Here is a 19031-nt window from a genome sequence, read left to right on the forward strand (position 1 = left end):
TATATATATATTTAAAATAATTGTTTGATCTCAATCAGTATTATACTAGCCCTTTTATGCATGCTGCATAATTACATTGCTGCTTTTGATGAAAGGCATTTCAACAATGATATCAATAGATAAGTAAGATTCAAATTGTAAAGTTGTATGTGATTTTTGACTTGTATTCTGTAAGTTTAAAGGATAGTTAGGAAGGTTTAACATCTAATGATAGAGTATTGCAAAATGCATTGGCCATAACTTTTATGTTCATTGTGTCATACATAGTGGATGCAGGTTCTGCAAACACATTAAATTTCATTATTCTATATTGAGCAATAAGATATCATATGTTAAAGCAAGAAAAAGATAAATAAAAATTTTACAATGCAAAAAAGACCTCTTCAATCTCCAATTTGTACAACTCATAAATCATATTAAACACATTATTGGTATTTTAAAAATACCTTTTCTGATCTTAATTGGTTAATTTTCACCCATTTGACTCATGGACTAATATTGTAGTTGCTATACAATTTCATCACTCGTCAATAATAATAGTTATATTAATTCAAATGAAATAACTAGTTTATTTGGTAGAAATGAAGGGTATGCTAAATATGTAGAAGCTATAAAAAAATGACATACAACAAGTAATATCATTTAAGATAAAATTATATAAGATATGTGAGATATTTTTAAGGAGATGAAGATCTGGTAGTACTGCTTAAATTGCTATATGAAAATTATTTTATTAATTTTATGTATATTTATTAAATTTATTAAATATATTTATATTTTTTTATTTATTTTTGGATATATGCTATCCAAAAAAAGAAGCAACATAATTATAAATATCAAACAACAATCAAAATACATAACAATAAACATCTAAAATTCTAAATTAGCATTTCTCATGCAACACCTTAAGAATCTAAAATACCGTAAGATCAACCATAATAAGATCACAAATTATATCTCAACTATTTCCAACCTCAGGCACATCACATTGAAATTATTGTTAAAAAATACTAGTATTTTGCACATGCCATATATGTGAAATTTTTTTTTCATCCATATCCTACTAAATAATCACTTATAGAATGGGTGGGATAAAAGATAATCTAATGCATCAAAAGATATTTTTTCTTTTAAAAAATTAGTAGATTAATTGGAGATTTTTGAGAGATCTAAAATAAGGGCTTTTACGTGGAAAGAAGAATAAGAAGAACAAAGGGCAATTAAGAAGTGGTTAAAGAATATAAAGTGGAGAAAAGGGAGGAGTGGATAGGGATGTGGGGTATTATATTTTTAATCTTCTTTAAACTAGGAAAATTGGTTAGAGGAAATGCACAAAGTAACCTATTAAATCAAAAATGTGCATTAAAAGAGATATGGAGACTTTAAAAGAGAGAATTTCTCATAACTCAAGTTTGAAGTGATGGCAGTTTCATAATATATGATAAATTAAGATACAAAGTAATTCATAACTAAAATATTGTATTTTCATATGCAAGTTTCACAGAATAATTGAAACAAAATCGGTAGGTTAATGAGTATAAGGATAATTTTGAGAATTTCATAAGAGATGGTTTTCTTTTTAAGTTACTATAGGTAAAAAATCATGCTTGTCTTTGCTTTTTTCAAAGGCCTTATCCACCTTCAATATTTTTCATTAGTATCTTGATAATTCATTAAGTGTACAAATATATTTACTAATGGATACATAAAGCACTCATCAGTAGGTTGCCTTGCTTTTTTCATTATCTGAATGTGTCTATCATTTTCCTCCCTCCGCATAGCCAAATATTATGAATTTAATCACTATATTGGCTTTGCACTTAGAGTTCTTTGCTAAGCCATAATCAACTACCTCTAGAATGTATCTTACTTGTCTTAGAGGAGGTGCTTCTGATGAAGTCACTGACAGTGACACCTAAGTGCATGGAGGATCTATAGATACAATATCAATTTTTTCCACCTTATCTTCATAAGCAAAGTAATGAGATGACTCTTTAGGAGTAGAAAGGGGTAGAGTAGGAGAATATGCATGGCTGCAATGGGATAGTGGTATGTGGTATGGCATGGGGCTATTGAATATAGTTTTGATGACCAAAAGCATCCTTTCCCTCGGCATATCTGCCTATAATAATTCATGCTAATAGATCAACTAGTATTATGTTATTTTATAAATAAAAAAAATATATTATATAAAGAATTACTTTTATATAGTTCTTGGAGTTGCATAAACAAGGAGGTGACTTCTAATACCATTTTCTTGCCTCTTTATAGGCTTATAATGGGAACACTCATTCATAAAATTTTCTTATGTATAAAATTAGATGTATAATAAATCTATATATAAAAAATTAAAAATAATAGATGGATTTAACCTTTCTCTTACTAAAACAAAAAAAGAAATCTCTAAATGTTATGCACAAATATCACCAGCAATTATGGCAATATGATTATCATAGTCCTATCCATAACCACTCAACCTAAGAATTCTTTTAAAAGCTTGATGATTTTTTTTAGTTGCTTTTTTTGGTCTTTAATTTGCTCCATCCTAAATGTTGATTTCAAAAATTTAGTTTTCATCTCTTTTAAGATATTTTCAAATGCATATTTAGTTCGTCTATCTAAGCTCAATATATTGAGTTGTTTAGTTGCATAACAAGGATAAATGATGTGCCTTGTGCATATCCTCCCAATGAGCTCTATTATTGTTATTTTTTATGTTGGAGCATTTCTTTCTATCTTTTATCATGAATATACAATATATATTGATCCAATCCAATAAATGATAATACAATATAATCGAAGCATTCATAATACAATCTCATATATATTCATCAAAGCATGTGAAAGTTTCCATACCATCTTTATTTTTGCTTCAAATCAATATGACCATTTCAAAGCTAATTGCAAATCTACACTTTTTTTTTGTATTTTTTAATCACATGATCAAATAGATGAGACAATTCAATGAATTAATCAAATGCTATTAATCAAAGGAGGTCTAAGATCATAGGTTACAATCTATCATAAAAATATATGTGTTTCTATCAGAAAGATCAAAACTTTTTATTTTGTTTTTTGGTAAAAATAAATATCTGGTTAAGGTCATAAACTCTATTAACAACTAGCAACATCTACCATATATGAATTTATAGAACCTAGGCATTTGGAATGCATAAATCATAATAAGTTGCTTGGATGGCGCATTAATTGTGAAAACTATGAATTTTTTCAAGTAGTACTTAGCATGCAGAAAGAGGAAACAGAAAAAAAAGCATGCTTTCTTACTGAAATAGCCATGCAATGAGTCATCTTATTACTAACATCTCATACTTCATAATTCCCAAAAAATACAAAGAATATAAGCAACTTAGTCTCTAATCAAGCTAAACTACTTGAACCATAGATTTGTTACCCAAACAAACCAGAAAAAATTAAATTCCTCTCATAAAAAATAGAGCTATCTTCAACTCAATTTGGAATCTATACTTGCTAAAAGCAAATCAAACAAAACATATAATGATCTAACTAACTATCTATGATATATACTACACTATATTATTTTAATACCACCAGCTATTACAAGAAATCTTAGAATTGGCGAGGACTTTGTCACTAATAAAAAAAAATCCTTACCTAAGATGTCATATATTGCAAGAGCACAATCAAGTCCTTGCCAAATATTTCAAAGCCAACTTTTGGGCAAGGACTGCATAGTTATTCATACCAAAAGTTGGACATTTAGATGAGAACATTACATGTCCTTTTCAAAAATAATGATTTTAAACAAGAATATTTTGTATTCTTGTCGAATATGATAATTTTTAGATCAGGACGTTACATATCCTTGTCGAAATCAGTAATTATAAACAAGGATATTTTTATATCCTCGCTAAAATATTAGATGTTCATAGAACTTTGGCACCAATTTTCTTTAAAATTTCTTAAGCTTGTAAATAAAAAAACATAAAATTTTTATTATACTATAATTATGTTTAATTATTTTATTAATTAGTAACAAATTCAACAATTAGTCTAATCCTCTAATTATTTATCTGATAAGCCAACTGGATATAATATAGCATTTATTATTGTTTTGGAAATCCAAACCCACTTTGGAAAGAAAAATGCTCTGTTCCTTCCTTTCCTCCTGATGGTCAAACTCTGCAAATCCATGTCAACTGAAAAAAACCTCCCCAAGTCCATCTCCAAGGTAAGGAAAGGCATGCAATACCCTCTCAGTGGTCTTCCATCTATTTGACTTGTGCTCCAACCTCATGTTGGCTTTATCATTTTCAACCTATCGCAAGATCCTCACTAGTTTTTTTTTTGCTCTAGAGATTATAAGGTAAGATATTTATTTTGATTTTTTTATACTTTTTGTCTTTTTTTGTTAGATTTTTTTTTAGATTTTTCTCTATATTTTCTCCTAAAGTTCATAGATATCTTAATCCTTAGTTTTTTGGTTTTTTCTCTAGATTTTTCTTTGGATTTTGCACTCTCTAGATTCTTGTTTTATAGGTCATAGAAATCCTTTGTTTCCTTTATTTTTATTTTTTTTCCCTTATGTTTTGGAGTGAGATTTCAAATACGTTATGCATGTAGAAAAGAACATTTGTAATAATGTGTTGGTTATAGTTTTTATGAACATTAAGGGCAAAACAAAAGATACATTAAAAGGATGCTATGATTTGGTGAACATGGATATAAGATCAGAGTTTCAACCAATTTCATGTGGAGCAAACGTGCAAGTATCTGTTGCATGCTATATAATATCCTCTAAAAATAAGAAGATAATTTATAAGTTTTTAAATAATTAGAAGGCTCTAGATGGATATTTTTCTAATATATCAAGATGTGTAAATTAATAAGAGGAAAAAATATTATGAATGAAGAGTCATAAGTATCATATACTTTTGCAGCAGCTTCTTCCAATTGCAACACATAGATATTTGTTAAGATTTGATGTCTCGAGATTCAGTCCATATTGAGCCCACAGCAAGATTCACGACGACGAATGGAGTCCAACAAATTTAAGATCACCTCAAATGGAGTCTGAATGAAGGAGATACGTTCGATTGAAGTTGACACGAAATTCGAAGCGATGGAGGATCGGTGACGGTCAGCGGAGGTGATGGTGGCACAACCACGTGCGACAGCACGTGGCCTGACCGCGAGAGCACGACCTGACTGCGTGGAGTGCGTCCTAGGCCCGGGTGCTCTTGTGGGGGCGTGGCGGCGCACACACGGGTGCGACCCAGGCCCACGCGCACGGATGTGGGGATCAGACTCACGATATCCTGTCCATGGTTGATCGAGTGGTCCATTGCTGGGTGCGTGGACCACGTGGGCATTTTTCATGGGTTTCTCGTGGTCTACCATGGATCAGGTGACGTTTTTTCGATATTTCTTGCGGTCTACGCATTTTCTCATGGACCATTGCACGATCAGACGGTCTGGGGAGTTCGCAGTCGCGATCGGATAGCTATAAGCCATCCCTGGGAGAATACACATGTGATCTGGTGCGATTGGACACGATCCAATGACCATTTTTCGATCTGAGTCACGATCGGATGGTCGAGAATCTTCACAGGTCCCATCAAGATTTGGATTTCAATGTACCCTGCGTTTTAAGCCTTTATAAGGCCCTGTTCACAAAGAGAAAGGGTGTGGCATAGTTTCGTTCAGGAAATTTGAGAGAACAGAGGCAACAAGGCGCTAAGAGGAGTAGGAGTAGGATTTTAGGCAGCAGATAGTGGTCGCTTCAGGGGTTCAGGAGATCTTCTTAGGAAGAGCTTTTATGAGAGGGAGCTTCGTGTGAGATAGAGATTGGGTGTACAAGGGTTGAGAGAGTGATCTCCCCTTGTAATTTTTTTCTTTTCTCATAGTAAAGTTTGCATGCCCATGGAGGCGAGCCTTTTTGGGCTGATCTACGTATTTGATTATTTCTGTTTTATTTCTTCTTTCTTCCTGCTACGACATGCGATATCGAAAAGATCCTGAGAGATAGTGTCATGACTAGACATTCACCAACAAGTGGTATCAAAGTGAGGTGGTATCAGAACACAGATTACAGTAGTGGTGAGCAAGATTGAAGATGGAGAAGATACGATCAATCAAGATGGAGATCAACAAGTTTGATAGAAAGAACAATTTCTCCTTATGGCAGGCAAGGGTGAAGGACGTGCTCATCCAACAAGGGTTGATCGATGCTCTCTTGTGCGAGAAAAAATCGACCACCATGGAGGTGCAAGATTGGAGATGGCTACAGATGCAGTGGTGAGTACCATCCGCATATACCTAGCGAATGAGATGGTAATCCATGTGCTTAGTAAGACTTTTCCGACGGTATTGTAGTCGAAGCTCGAGGAGTTGTATATGGCAAAATCTTCACCAACACTTTCTTTCTCTGAAGATAGTTTTACCAGCTGCAGATGACTAAAAGACAGAGTGTGCAGGAGCATCTCAGCACTTCTAGAAGATTCTCACTGACCTTCTCAGCGTTTGTGAGAAAGTTGAGAAGAAGATCAGGGCACTGGTCTTGCTAGCATCGCTCTCTCCTTCGTATGAGTCCTTGATAACTACTCTTCTAGTGAAAAAGAGCACTATCAAGATGGATGAAATCACCATGATGATTCTCCAGAATGAGGTTCTTAGAAGGGAGAATCCAGCTTCGAGCTCAGGTGGTGGCAGCTCAGCTTTTGTGGTTTCTAGATGAGCAGGAGGTGGTAGATAGAGCAATAGGAGATCGCGATAAGGGCGGTCCAAGTTCAAAATGAGAGACTTAAGCAAGATCAGATATTATCGATATGACGAATTGAAGTATCTAGCCAGAGATTGCTCTCAACTCAGGGATTGGATGAGGGCTACTGCAGCGACGACCAGTAACAATTTAGAAGAAGATATCCTGGAGATATATGACGAGATATCTACTTCTTTCAGTAGTAAATTTTAGATTCTACATGCATCTATCATGTATGTTGTAGAGAGAAGTAGTTTAACTCTCTGAAGAATAGTGAGGATACTATTTATCTGCTGGATGGATCGAGCTATGCGATTAGAGGCATCGAGATGGTCAGTTGGAGGACACATAATGGTACAGTGAGAAGATTGGAAGAGGTCCGCTATATATCCGATTTCAGACAGAATTTTATCTCACTGAGCAGACTGGATTCGAGAGGCTATAGAACGGTAGCTGATGGAGAAATTCTGAAGGTTCTACGCAGCGATAGGATTATTTTGAAGGAGAAGAAGAAGACGAAAGGATATTATTACTTGATGGAGAGTCCAATACGAGGTGAAGCTTCGAAAGCCAGGAGGAGTCCAGAGCGAGGTGGAGCTCTAGATAGAGTAGATTGGACACGAGACGCGAGACTCAGGAGGATGAGAGGTGATATCGCAAGGTGAGATTCCTATTACTGCAGGATCATATCCCGAGTAGGTCTCAGATCAGGAGGAGCACAGCATACAATGGAGATGGGATCGAGCAGTCTGGCTTGACTCCCATATTTGTCCATCCATGATCAGCGGACGATTGTCCTAGGATATGGGGGCGAGGAGATCTAGAAGCTCTCAAAAGAAGGAGACCGAATGTTGAGTCGAGGTGAAGATTGTTAAGATTTGATACTTTGAGATTCGATCTATATTGAGTCCACAGTGAGGTCTATGACGACGAATGAAGTCCAACGAACTTAAGATCACCTCAAACGGAGCTCGGATAAAGGAGATACACTCGATTGAAGTTGGCACACAATCCGAAGCGATGGAGAACCGATGGTGATTGGCGGCAGACGGTGGCACAGCCGCTCGCGGCAGTGCACGGCCAGGCTGTGGGAGCGTGGCCCTGTGCATGGAGTGCATCCCAGGTTCGAGCACTTGTGCGGGGGCACAGCCCAGGCGCACACACGTGGGTGCGGCCCAGGCCCAGGCGTGCGTGTGTGGGACCCAGACCCACACGCATGCATGCAGAGATCAGGCTCGCGATATCCTGATCCATGGTGGATCGGGCGGTCTATGGCCGGTGCGTGGACCGCATGGGCATTTCCCATAGGTTTCTCCCAATCCATCATGGATCGGGTGATGTTTCTTTGATGTTTTTCATGGTCTACACATTTTCTCATGGACCACTGTGCGATCGGACGGCCTGGGAAGTTTGCGATCGTGATCGGATGACTGTGAGCCATCTCTGGGAGAATACATATGTGATATGGTGTGATTGGATGTGATCCAATGCCCATTTTTTGATCTGAGTCATGATCGGATGGTCGAGAATCTTCACAGGTCCTATCAGGATTTGGATTCTGATGTACCTTGGGTTTTAAGCCTTTATAAGGCCCTGTTCACAAACAAGAGGGTATGGCATGGTTTTGTTCTGAGGAAAATCAAGAGAACAGAGGCGACAAGGCATCGAGAGGAGCAGGAGCAGGCTTCTGGATAGCGGACAGCAGATAGCGGTTGCTTCAGGGGTTCAGGGGATCTTCTTAGAGAGAGTTTTTGTGAGGGAGAGCTTTCTATAAGGGAGAGCTTCCTATGTACAAGGGTTGAGGGAGTGATCTCTTCTTGTAATTTTTTTTTTTCATAGTGAAGTTTGCGTGTCCTGTAGAGACGAGCTCTTTTTTAGCTGATCTACGTATGTGATTGTTTCTGTTTTATTTCTTCTTTCTTCCTACTACGACGCGCGGTATCGAAAAAATCTTGAGAGATAGTGTCCTGGCCAGACATCCACCAACAATATTTACCTAGAGATGCTTATGAACCACTTATTGAATTGAGTATGTTTTTTAGAGACCTGTGTTCTAAGACTTCGAAATTAGATGTTTTAGATTGATTTGAAAAGCAAATTGCACTGACATGATGCAAGCTAAAAATGATTTTTTCATCAATATATTTTGATATGATGATACATCTAGCTATATATTGCTTGAAGAAGCTAAACTTACTGGACCTATGCAATATAGATAGATGTATCTAATTGAGTGATAGCTATGCATTTTAAAAATATATGTGCATAACAAAGTATGTTTAGAAGGTTCAATTGTTGAAGGTTATCTTGCAGAGAATTGCTTAACTTTTTATTTAAGATACTTGATGGATATTGACACCAAACTTAATCAGTCATTGTGGAATGATGATGAATATGATGATTGCCCCTTAAATGGTGGCTTGCAAATATTTGCACCAGTGGGTTATCCATTAGGTTCACCTGAGCAATATTATCTGAACTCAATAAAGAAAACACAGGCTCATCTATATGTGTTAAACAACTATGAAGAAGTTTGGCCTTTTATTAAGTCATTGAATTTATTTATCTTTCTTTATATTTAAACATTATCTGAATATGAACCCAAAATCCTACTTTTTGTAAGCAATTCAAAATTGAACCATGAATGGGAGTAAAAATTATTTACCGGAAAGATTCAATTCTGAGTTTTCAGAATTGTTTTATAATACTATAAGTGACTTATGAATTTTATAGTTATTATTTCTAAAAATATAATAATTTTTATACATTAATTTCTCTAATATTTAAAATTATATAGGTATCCATATTGCATGCATGAGGAGATTCAACTAATGACTTATATAGTTTTGCATAAGATCCACTTGCTGTAGATACTTTATATAAGGGTTATATTGTGAATGGCTTTAGATTTCATACTCGAGAATATGAAGAATGTAGAAAAACTCAAAATAGTAGAGTATTAAGCGGAGGAGATAATAATTCTTTATATAAAGAATGCTATCTTGATAGATGTTTTTGCACTACATTATGTGGGTGGACAATGAGTTATCTTGTTTAAATGTAAATGGTATGATGTCCAACATCGAGATATTGGCTATAAGACAAATTAGTATGGACTTATGACGGTTAATACTAGGTGTCGGTTGAAAATAAATGAACCATTTATATTAGCTTATTAAATAGAGCAAGTTTTCTACATTGAAAATCCTAAAAAATCAAATTGACTTATTATCACGAAAAATCAACCTCCAGACTTTTACAATATGCCCAAGATATCAAATGAGGATACAATTGAAAGTATTTTAATAGAAGATAAAGATGCGGTATACCAATAGATAGAGTATGATAATCAAAGATATGTCTTAAGGTTATTGGATGATGATGATGAAATTACTATATTAGATTGTGATGATATTACAATTGAATAAGTACTTAGTGATGTTGCATGACATATGCAAGAGCAAATGATGGGCAAGAAAGAAGTCGATGATGATTTTATTATTGATAATGATGAGAGTGAATTAGATAAGAGTACAAGTGATGGAGATAATAAAATCGAGTTTGAAATATCTGATGCTTGAAGATGATTGATGCTATTTATTTATGAAGTTTGTACAAGGTACTTAAGTTTTAATTCATTATCATTAACGACGACACACACACACACACACACACTATTGATTACTACTTGGAATGTCAATTTAAAATATATGCTTAGATTTTTTTAGCTTATATTTATGTAAATTATTTCAAATGAGTCATTTATATACATTTACATTTTACTTGTTCTAATAATTTTAATTTGTTGATAATATATTTGTTTTAGATCATGCAATGGTACAAGATGATGGATGCATTATTTAGGATCCAAAGAAGAGAGGATGTAGCATCAACCCAAAGAGATATACAAGTACAAATAGTAACTCCAACTAATACTCCTGGTACCATATAAAGAAATACTTCAGCTACTAGTAGTGATACTTTACATATGAGTTTGCTTAGTAGTACAGATATATATTATTTACTTTTATGTAGTATATATTTGATACTTAACTATACGAATCTTTTCTAACTTTGATGTTATATAAGAAATATATGTTGTCTAATTAATGAACTAATTTTTTTAAAAATATTTCTATTATGATGGCTTCTTGTACTACCAAAAGAGGGAGAGGAAGATATAAATCTCTACATATTAGGAAAGATACTCAGAAGATAAAAGAAATTAATAGTGGATATTACTTCAGGTTCATCAAGAGTTATTGGTGATAATGCAAGAAAATTTAATAATTATTATAGGCTTGTTTTTAGGAGTATAATACTAATAGCAGTATATCCTTAGAAAGAGGTTATGGCATAATATAATGAGCATATGTGGAAGCAAGTTTAGATAAATCAATTAAATTTATATTTTCATATTATGGATCTATGTAAATTATTATATTTAATTACGTGATATATAGTATATCTTTTATAATATAAAATTAAGCTAATAATTATAATATATAATATAGGAGTACTTTAGTATCCAAAATAATGAAATCAAGTCACAAGTGATTGCCATCAAAGAGATGCACCGAGAGTACGGATATTGAAAAGATAGACTCACTACTTATTATAAAAAATTTTAAATCGATGAAAAGAGATCGGCAAATCCTCCCAAAGATTTGACTCCAGACTTGTGAAAGCAAATGGTGGAGTATTTCAGTTCAGAAGTATATCAAGTATGAGAAATGATGTTAATAGTTACTATGATTATAGACATATCATATTGATTTGAAATGTATACATCTCAAGTATATATATTTATTTTTATTTAAAATTTATTAGATATTTATTATTTTCTTATTTATTAAAATTAAAATTATAAGATGAAAAGTAAAAAAAAATCAAAAAACTATAAAGGTGCAAGGTGTAGACATGCCACAGGACCGATTTCATTTGTGGAGTATGAATATAATATGGTACATTCTTCTCCATACAAATTAATTATTAATATTTTTTCATAGTAAGTTACTTAATTTGTTGATACTTACTAGTGAACTTATTTTTTTTGATCATTAAAGATGAAGATGAAAAAGAATAATGGACAAATGTTGAATGTAGCTGAAATTTGATATATCAAGAGCATACTTGAAAAATAAAGAAGGGAAATATAGAATTTACTGATGAAAGATCTATAAATATTCATGTATGTGCATTTACTATTATAAAAATATTTGAATATATAATATATACTTATATTATTATTTACAATCTATTGTAATATAATGCAGAAAAAATTAAAGGATCATGTTGATCAATAGTTGCAGTCAGATAGTACTCAAATGAGTCGAGATGAGATACTAGTTAAAATTTTAGGTACAAGATCAGGATATTTTCACGGCAAAGGGTCGGAGTGGAAAAGTTATTCTAAAGGTGCTTCAAGTTCTTTTTTATAGATCAACAAAAGATAGTAGAATTTGAGAAAAATTTAGACAATTTGCATAATTCAATGGAGACTGAGAGCATTTCAGATGGAGAAATTTTTTCGATGGTGAATGAAGCAACAACTTGAATAAAAAATATAATAATAATTTGATCAAATGTTTAGAGTGTGTATGTAGTAGGTGTTTCAAAATATACTATCAAAGATGTCATTTTTTTCACTCTCAACAAAAGATAAGTGATTTTATAATGATTTTATCTAATAAAATTATTGCTTTAAGATGACTTCTATTACTAGCTAGTGCTTTATTCATTTCTTCAAATAGAAATAAGATAGTAGTTTGTTGATTATAAGATATGATTGTTTGTTGTCAATTTTTTGTAAGATGAAAATGATTGTAGAGTTAGAAGTGAAGATGAAGAATGATGGGATGCAATGTTATTGAGATTTTAATATTATTTTGGAGCTTATTTTTGATATTCTATAGTGCTTTTGCATACACTATATTTAATACTTGGATTATATGTTTTTGGTGGAGATTTGATTTCCATTTGGATATTATTTCTTAGATTTAAAATATTTTGTTTAATAATACTTTGTTATTATGATGAAAATTAATGATGACATTTGGGGCATATATATATATATATATATTGTTGAATGGAAATAATATTATATATAGCATTAAAGTAGGTTTTTCATAAGATGTAAATTGTGATTTATATCATATTGAAAGCATATCTTGATGTTATTGTGTATGTGCATATAAACAAAATATGAAGGATAACCTTACCATACTCTATATTAAAATTCTAACTCAAAATATATCTTTTAGCTGGGATGGTTCTCATCAAAGCTTTTATGTTACAAGCTTAGTAAGGCTAATCATTGTTAATACTTTAATCATTGCTAATACTTTAGCATGGAAGATAACATAATATATTTTAGTAAGACTTGTCCATATCAAAAAATTATATATTACAACTTCAGGCAAAGATTTTTTTTGTCATAAAGAAAATACTAATTATTATTAATAAATTTTAGCAAGGACAATCCTTGTCACAAACTTTATATTTTTGACCTTCAGAAAAGATTTGTGTTGTCAAAAGGATGTTGGTTATAACTTTATGCTAGGATTATCCATGTTAGAATATAGTATTAAATAGGGACTATCTTCACTCAGTGAAAATACAAGCGAAGCTAATTCTAACTTATAGTCTAGATTTATATACAAATTATATTTATTATTTAATTTTTAGTTTGGACCATTATCATCAAAAAATGGAATATTTATAAATAATTATTTTTTACTGAAAAAAGATAAAGATGTTTTTTTTTTTATTTTGGTGACAATTTGTATTCTCATGGATGAATCAACTTTTGGCAATGACTATATTTGTCATTGTCTAAAGAAATAGACAACGACTACATAGGCTCGGATCTAGCAAGGAGTTTTTATCTTTGCCAATAATATTTGGCAAGGATATTTTGGTTTTTAGTAAGGACAAAAGTTTGTGCCAAAAGTTTATTTTATTGTAGCATGCAGTCGAAGAAATAAAAGAAAAATAATAAAGAAATCTAGTATTTAGAAGCTAGTGGGGAATGAAATCATGGTTTTTGGGGTATAAGAAGTATGGGCAAGGGGATGAGAGATCAGACCGACAAACGATAGGGCATAGGTGGCTATAAGTTGCAGATGGTATGGTATGGTGTGCTCTGGATGGCTTAGAAGATATGGATCGAAAGAAAGGGAGGTTTCCATTGTCATTTTGTTGCTATTATCATTATTAGTGGAGATTGCTAGAGTTTTTAGTGGTGAAAAATATGGTCATGGTTGGAGAAGGAATAAGGTGTGGAGGAAGGGCATGCAAGGCGAGAAGGAAAAGGATATGACATGAGGTTATGCTCGACTTTCTTTGTAATAGAAAATAAAAGTTTGATGGAGATGAAAATGCTCAAGTTTAACATGATTTGAAGTATTTTTTTACTCTGAAATACCTTTCCAAACAACACTATATAAAATACAATAATAAAGAAAAAAATTGAAATATTTGCAAATACTCTGATATCTTGGATATTCAAACGTGCCCTAACTAGTTAAAATTTCATATACTAGCATGTTATCTATGTTATTCCTCAAAGTGCAACATACCTCAAAGCGCAACATTGATGCTTAACGTTAGTCCAATAAGGATGAACAACCTCTTTCTTTTCACAAGAAGTAAGAAAATGAATATTGTACACCTAACTTGGATGAAGTTTATTCAATTTAAGAATGCATGGATTTTAATATGCCAAATGAAAATGACATTTGTTTCCAACTTAAAACGAAGCATTTTGATATAACAGAAGCCTGCATTGCGTAATCAATAGAAACTCACCATATACATACTAAGTTTTCACCAACATTTTTATTTGATTGGACAGATGGATAATACATGCATGATACAAATACATCTAAAGGAGTCAGAAGATAAGATATAATGGAGATGTGTAGGAATAATCTGGATGCTCTCCCATATGATCTCTCCAATATGGTTTACCATATATGATGCACATATGTCACCTGAAAGAAAATAAAACTACTGCACATCCTCCAAATGTCAAGCAGGAGGGAGTGTAATTGGAATGACATCTGGACCCAATCCATCACTGTGCTGGAGTTGCCCCCAAGTATAATGTGAGCCACCACAACACAGATTTGACATAACTGTTTCTTTCCCGTGCTCTCCTTACTTGAGCAACTGGGACCATGGTGTAATACGATTGGCATCTACTTGTTGCCCGTTGCCACAATCCAAGTTCTCTCTGGTTATAAAATCTATTGCTTGCTGTTTTGGCCACCATCGACGCACTGCTACATTACCGTTGCGGTTGATGTCGAAAGTGCCACCACGAGATATGATTATGCATTAGAAAATCAAGTGGGCCCCACTTGATGTGGCAATGATTGCACCTATCGGAACCTGCCACGTAGCCCCTAAAGCCTGCCCCTTGCCCAAGGCGAGGTAAAGCCCCACTCCAAATCAACGTGCATCCACCGTCCCCGTATCGTTCTCGGATCGAGCCACGTGTCCCCACTGGCGGGTCCGCCGCTGTCCCTCGCCCCAGCGGCGCCCCACTTTCGAACCAGACCCGGTGAACCACCTACCCTACTCCGCAGGACTACTTTAATCACCCCACTCACGCTGTCACGCATCATGCATGACGCATCCCGGGCTCGGTCATAGACATCCATTAAGAATCCGATTTACGGAGAAGTATCATCCGTTATCTTAGTCCGCGAGACACCCGACAGCACCCCTTAGCCGTTGGTAACGTCGCCGACCTCCAGATCATAAATATAGCATGAGAGAAAAAGAACGCGTTATTAAAGGGAGAAACAAGAAGAGAGAATCGAATTTTCCCTCGTCGCTGCCGACTCTCTGTTGCCTTCTTGCTTTATTCGAGCTTTTTCTTTTCTGTTTTCTTCTTAAAGGTTCTTGGGATTCTTCGATCGATCTGAACGCGATCGGAGGGGAGAAACCCTAGGATTTCTAGGGTTTTGAAGGGAAGGGGAAATGGATACCGAGCAGACCTTCCTCCGGGTCCATGCGCGCGTATCGGGGATGCTATCCCAGCTCCTGACTCCAAGGATCCGGTTGGCGCTCGAGTACGGGTACCTCGCCGTGGCGGTGGCGCTCTTCTGCTTGCTTGTTGTCATGCACACCAATTTCGTGCAGCAGGTGAGGAAAGAAGGCTATTTGCCTTGTTTTATTGCGATTTGCCGTGATTCCCACGGGTTTTCTTTGATTCTTTATGTTACTTTGGTATAATTTGGTGTTTTTTTTTGTGAAATTAGAGTAGTTGTGGTCGGAAGTTAGTTTCCTGTTTGAAAAGCTAGGCAATCGGCGTAGCGTTGTTAGGGTTTTAATCTGACATACACCTTTTGTAAATTCTTTAGTGCAATTATGAATGCCGTGCTGCTTTTTGTTATTTAAACCAAACCTGTAATTGGCTCGAGTTGACAACTGCTGCTCTCTCTTTCTCTCTCACACAGAGAGAGAGAGAACCACACGCAATCCTAGATACTTGAAGAAAAATCTTTTCAAGGAAGTGCAGATAGAAAATTGAAGCCATCAATGAAAATGAATTATTTTATGGCTCATTTAATGTTAACCGGTAATTTTAACTGATTCAAGATAAAGGGAAATAGATATATAATTCATCTTCTTTTTGAAACATGCACGTGTTTTAGAACTGTCACTGAGGGTGGTACAATTAACGACTACGAAAAATAGAGCTAGGAAGCATGGATGTTTCAAATTACATGCTGTGTCTGTATCGAAGATGCATCTCATGCTGATACTTGTTGGATGCTTCTCAGAAATGTGCTAGATATTTGTGTAAAGTATCATATTTTTCAAAATAAAAACATTCTGGATTCTTCCTGAATACATTCAAGGTACTTCCTGGTACCTCTAAATATGATAGGGAGGAGGATTGTGATCTATGGATTTGAATATAACTAAAGGATGCCTAAATGATGAGCTTGTAGAAGTTGATAATAATGTATAAACTATGGATTAATTGTTATCTTGATGATCTACTATAGATGTGGAGATAAGGTGGGTTGGTTTAGGTTGGAGGTTAGTCCATGTCCAAGTTGAATCCTGAGACCTTTAGCCAGAACCTGACCCAAGCTGATCTTTAACTTGAGCTCCTCACCCAAACCCAACCCAAGTTTTGAGCTCGGGTGCAAGATTTTGTTGGTTCAGGTTGGTTGAATCACTTTGGTCAAGTCACTTATAAATGCCCCCATGCTATATGAATAATATCTAAAAGCAAGTTTTAAAATATTGCTGAATGGTGCAGTCTCGGTTTTTTCATGGAAGGCACGCTCTACATATCGACATTTGAGATATTGGATGTCTGTCTGAACCATTTCTTGCCTTGTCCAGTCTCCATACTTGTGATGATGCCTCGTCATGACGCTTGGGTGGGATGCCCCACCGTCCCTCTGGTATTCAAAACCTTATCTCAAATTAAAACAAACATAACCAGGAATAACAATATGTGAGTATAATGTAGATCAACACTGGATAGTTAAACCAACAGTAGTGAGATCTTTGAAATGGAGATGCATTTGATATATGCATATTATATATTTATGTGGATTTGGGTTCTAGTTTGGTTAGGCTGCCGATATCTTAGCTAAGGTTTTAAATTCTGGGGAAGGGGGATGTCCCAGTTTTTTATGGAATGGGATGCTTTATGTCCCGCTCTATCACGATAGTAGTTCTGGTCATGCATCCCGGTAGATATTATCCATTTCTTTCTCCTTTTTTTTTCTTTTTCTCTTTTTTTTTTCTTCTTTTTTTCTTTCCTTTCCTCCTTTCTTTCTTTTTCTTCTACCTTCAGTTCTTTCCTGTCCTTTTTTTTTTTGTTTCTTACCTCTTACTTTATTTCTTTCATCCTTTTTCTTCTTCTTTCTCATCTTTTTTACTTCTTTCTTCTTCTTATCCTTTCCTTTCTTTCTTTCCTTTTGCTTCTTCTTCTTTCCTTTCATATTTTTCTTTTCTTCATCTTTCCTTCCTTTCTTTTTTTGCCTCCATTTTTTTTTCTCGCCCCACATGGATGGATTTTGGAGTTCCGACCCCATTCCAATTTTGTTTTCTGATAGGAATGGGATGGGATGGCTTGGATGCCCCCCGTCCTGGATGCCCCTCATCTTGTCGGGACTTAAAACCATGATCTTAGCCCATACCTAATTTGAATTTGTATCGGTTAGGATTTTCAACCCAAACCTAACTCGACCATGTCCAAACCTCCCCAAGCCAGGCCTAATTTCAGGTTGGCTTGGTTTGACCCACACAATTTCGATCCCAATCTACCATGCTTTGTGGATCCTTTTTTATATACACACATGGTATATACATTTCATATATGTGTGTGTGTGTGTGTGCGCGTGCGGCGTGTATGTGCGTGCGTGTATACTTTTTTATATACACATGTGTATATACATTTTATATATGTATATATGTGTATGTACATGTGTGTATATATGTGTGTGTGTGTGTTTGTATATATATATGTGCGCACGCGTATATATGTGTGTGTGTGCGCGCGCGCACGCGCGTGCATGCATATATATATATATGCATGTGTGTTTGTATATATATGCGCCCACGTGTATATATATGTGTGTGCGCGCGCGCGCACGCATGTATACATCTGTATATATCTACATATATGTATGTATGTATATACATACATACATATGGATACATATGTATGTATGTACGTATAATTGATAAACACACACACCCACATCCACCAAGGTTTGAAGTTTTGGCTGAAACCGATCTGTTTTTGGCTGAGATTGAATGCAAACTAATCCTTAGTCTTAGGTTTTGGCAGTTTCGGTCAAAACTGATCAGTTTTGCTTTAGTCTCCGCTAGTTTCAGTCCAAACTAACTAAAATCAAATATACATGTTTTCGCTAAAGTTTTGTTTTGTTGTTTGTGTCAAATTGTGGTCATTTTGTTGATTATCGAAGCACATAGACCATATATTATCATTTTTAATGACCTTTCTTTGATTAAAGTAGAATATTGACAAAACATGACTCTTGATCGGTTGAGGTCTTTTAGAAAAGCCCTAATGAATATGACAATGATGTATAAGGACTCATTTGAACAACTAGATACAACTCATTTGATAGGGAAAGCATCCTTTTCTTATATAAAATAATTATAAAATTCTATAATTGCAATTATTGGATCATATAGCCACTTAATATTGGAATAATGAATAAAAGTGTCTAAATTCAATATAATGTGAATTCTGAAAAAAAAAATGGAAACATGCATTTTCCAATAAAAG

The 19031-nt window shown here is 34.4% G+C and overlaps 1 protein-coding gene across 1 annotated transcript in view; it reads left to right on the forward strand.

Moving 5' to 3' along the window:
* Window positions 1-15524: 15524 nt before the first annotated feature.
* Window positions 15525-19031, forward strand: part of LOC105060393 (membralin-like protein At1g60995) — a 45825-nt gene continuing 42318 nt past the window's right edge. The window contains exon 1 of the mRNA XM_010944073.4: window positions 15525-15892. Within this exon, the coding sequence (XP_010942375.1) occupies window positions 15728-15892 (165 nt within the window). The 5' untranslated portion in view covers window positions 15525-15727. The remainder of the gene's footprint in view (window positions 15893-19031) is intronic.

Source organism: Elaeis guineensis, chromosome 2 (assembly GCF_000442705.2).
Source record: "Elaeis guineensis isolate ETL-2024a chromosome 2, EG11, whole genome shotgun sequence".
Taxonomy (NCBI): Eukaryota; Viridiplantae; Streptophyta; class Magnoliopsida; order Arecales; family Arecaceae; genus Elaeis; species Elaeis guineensis.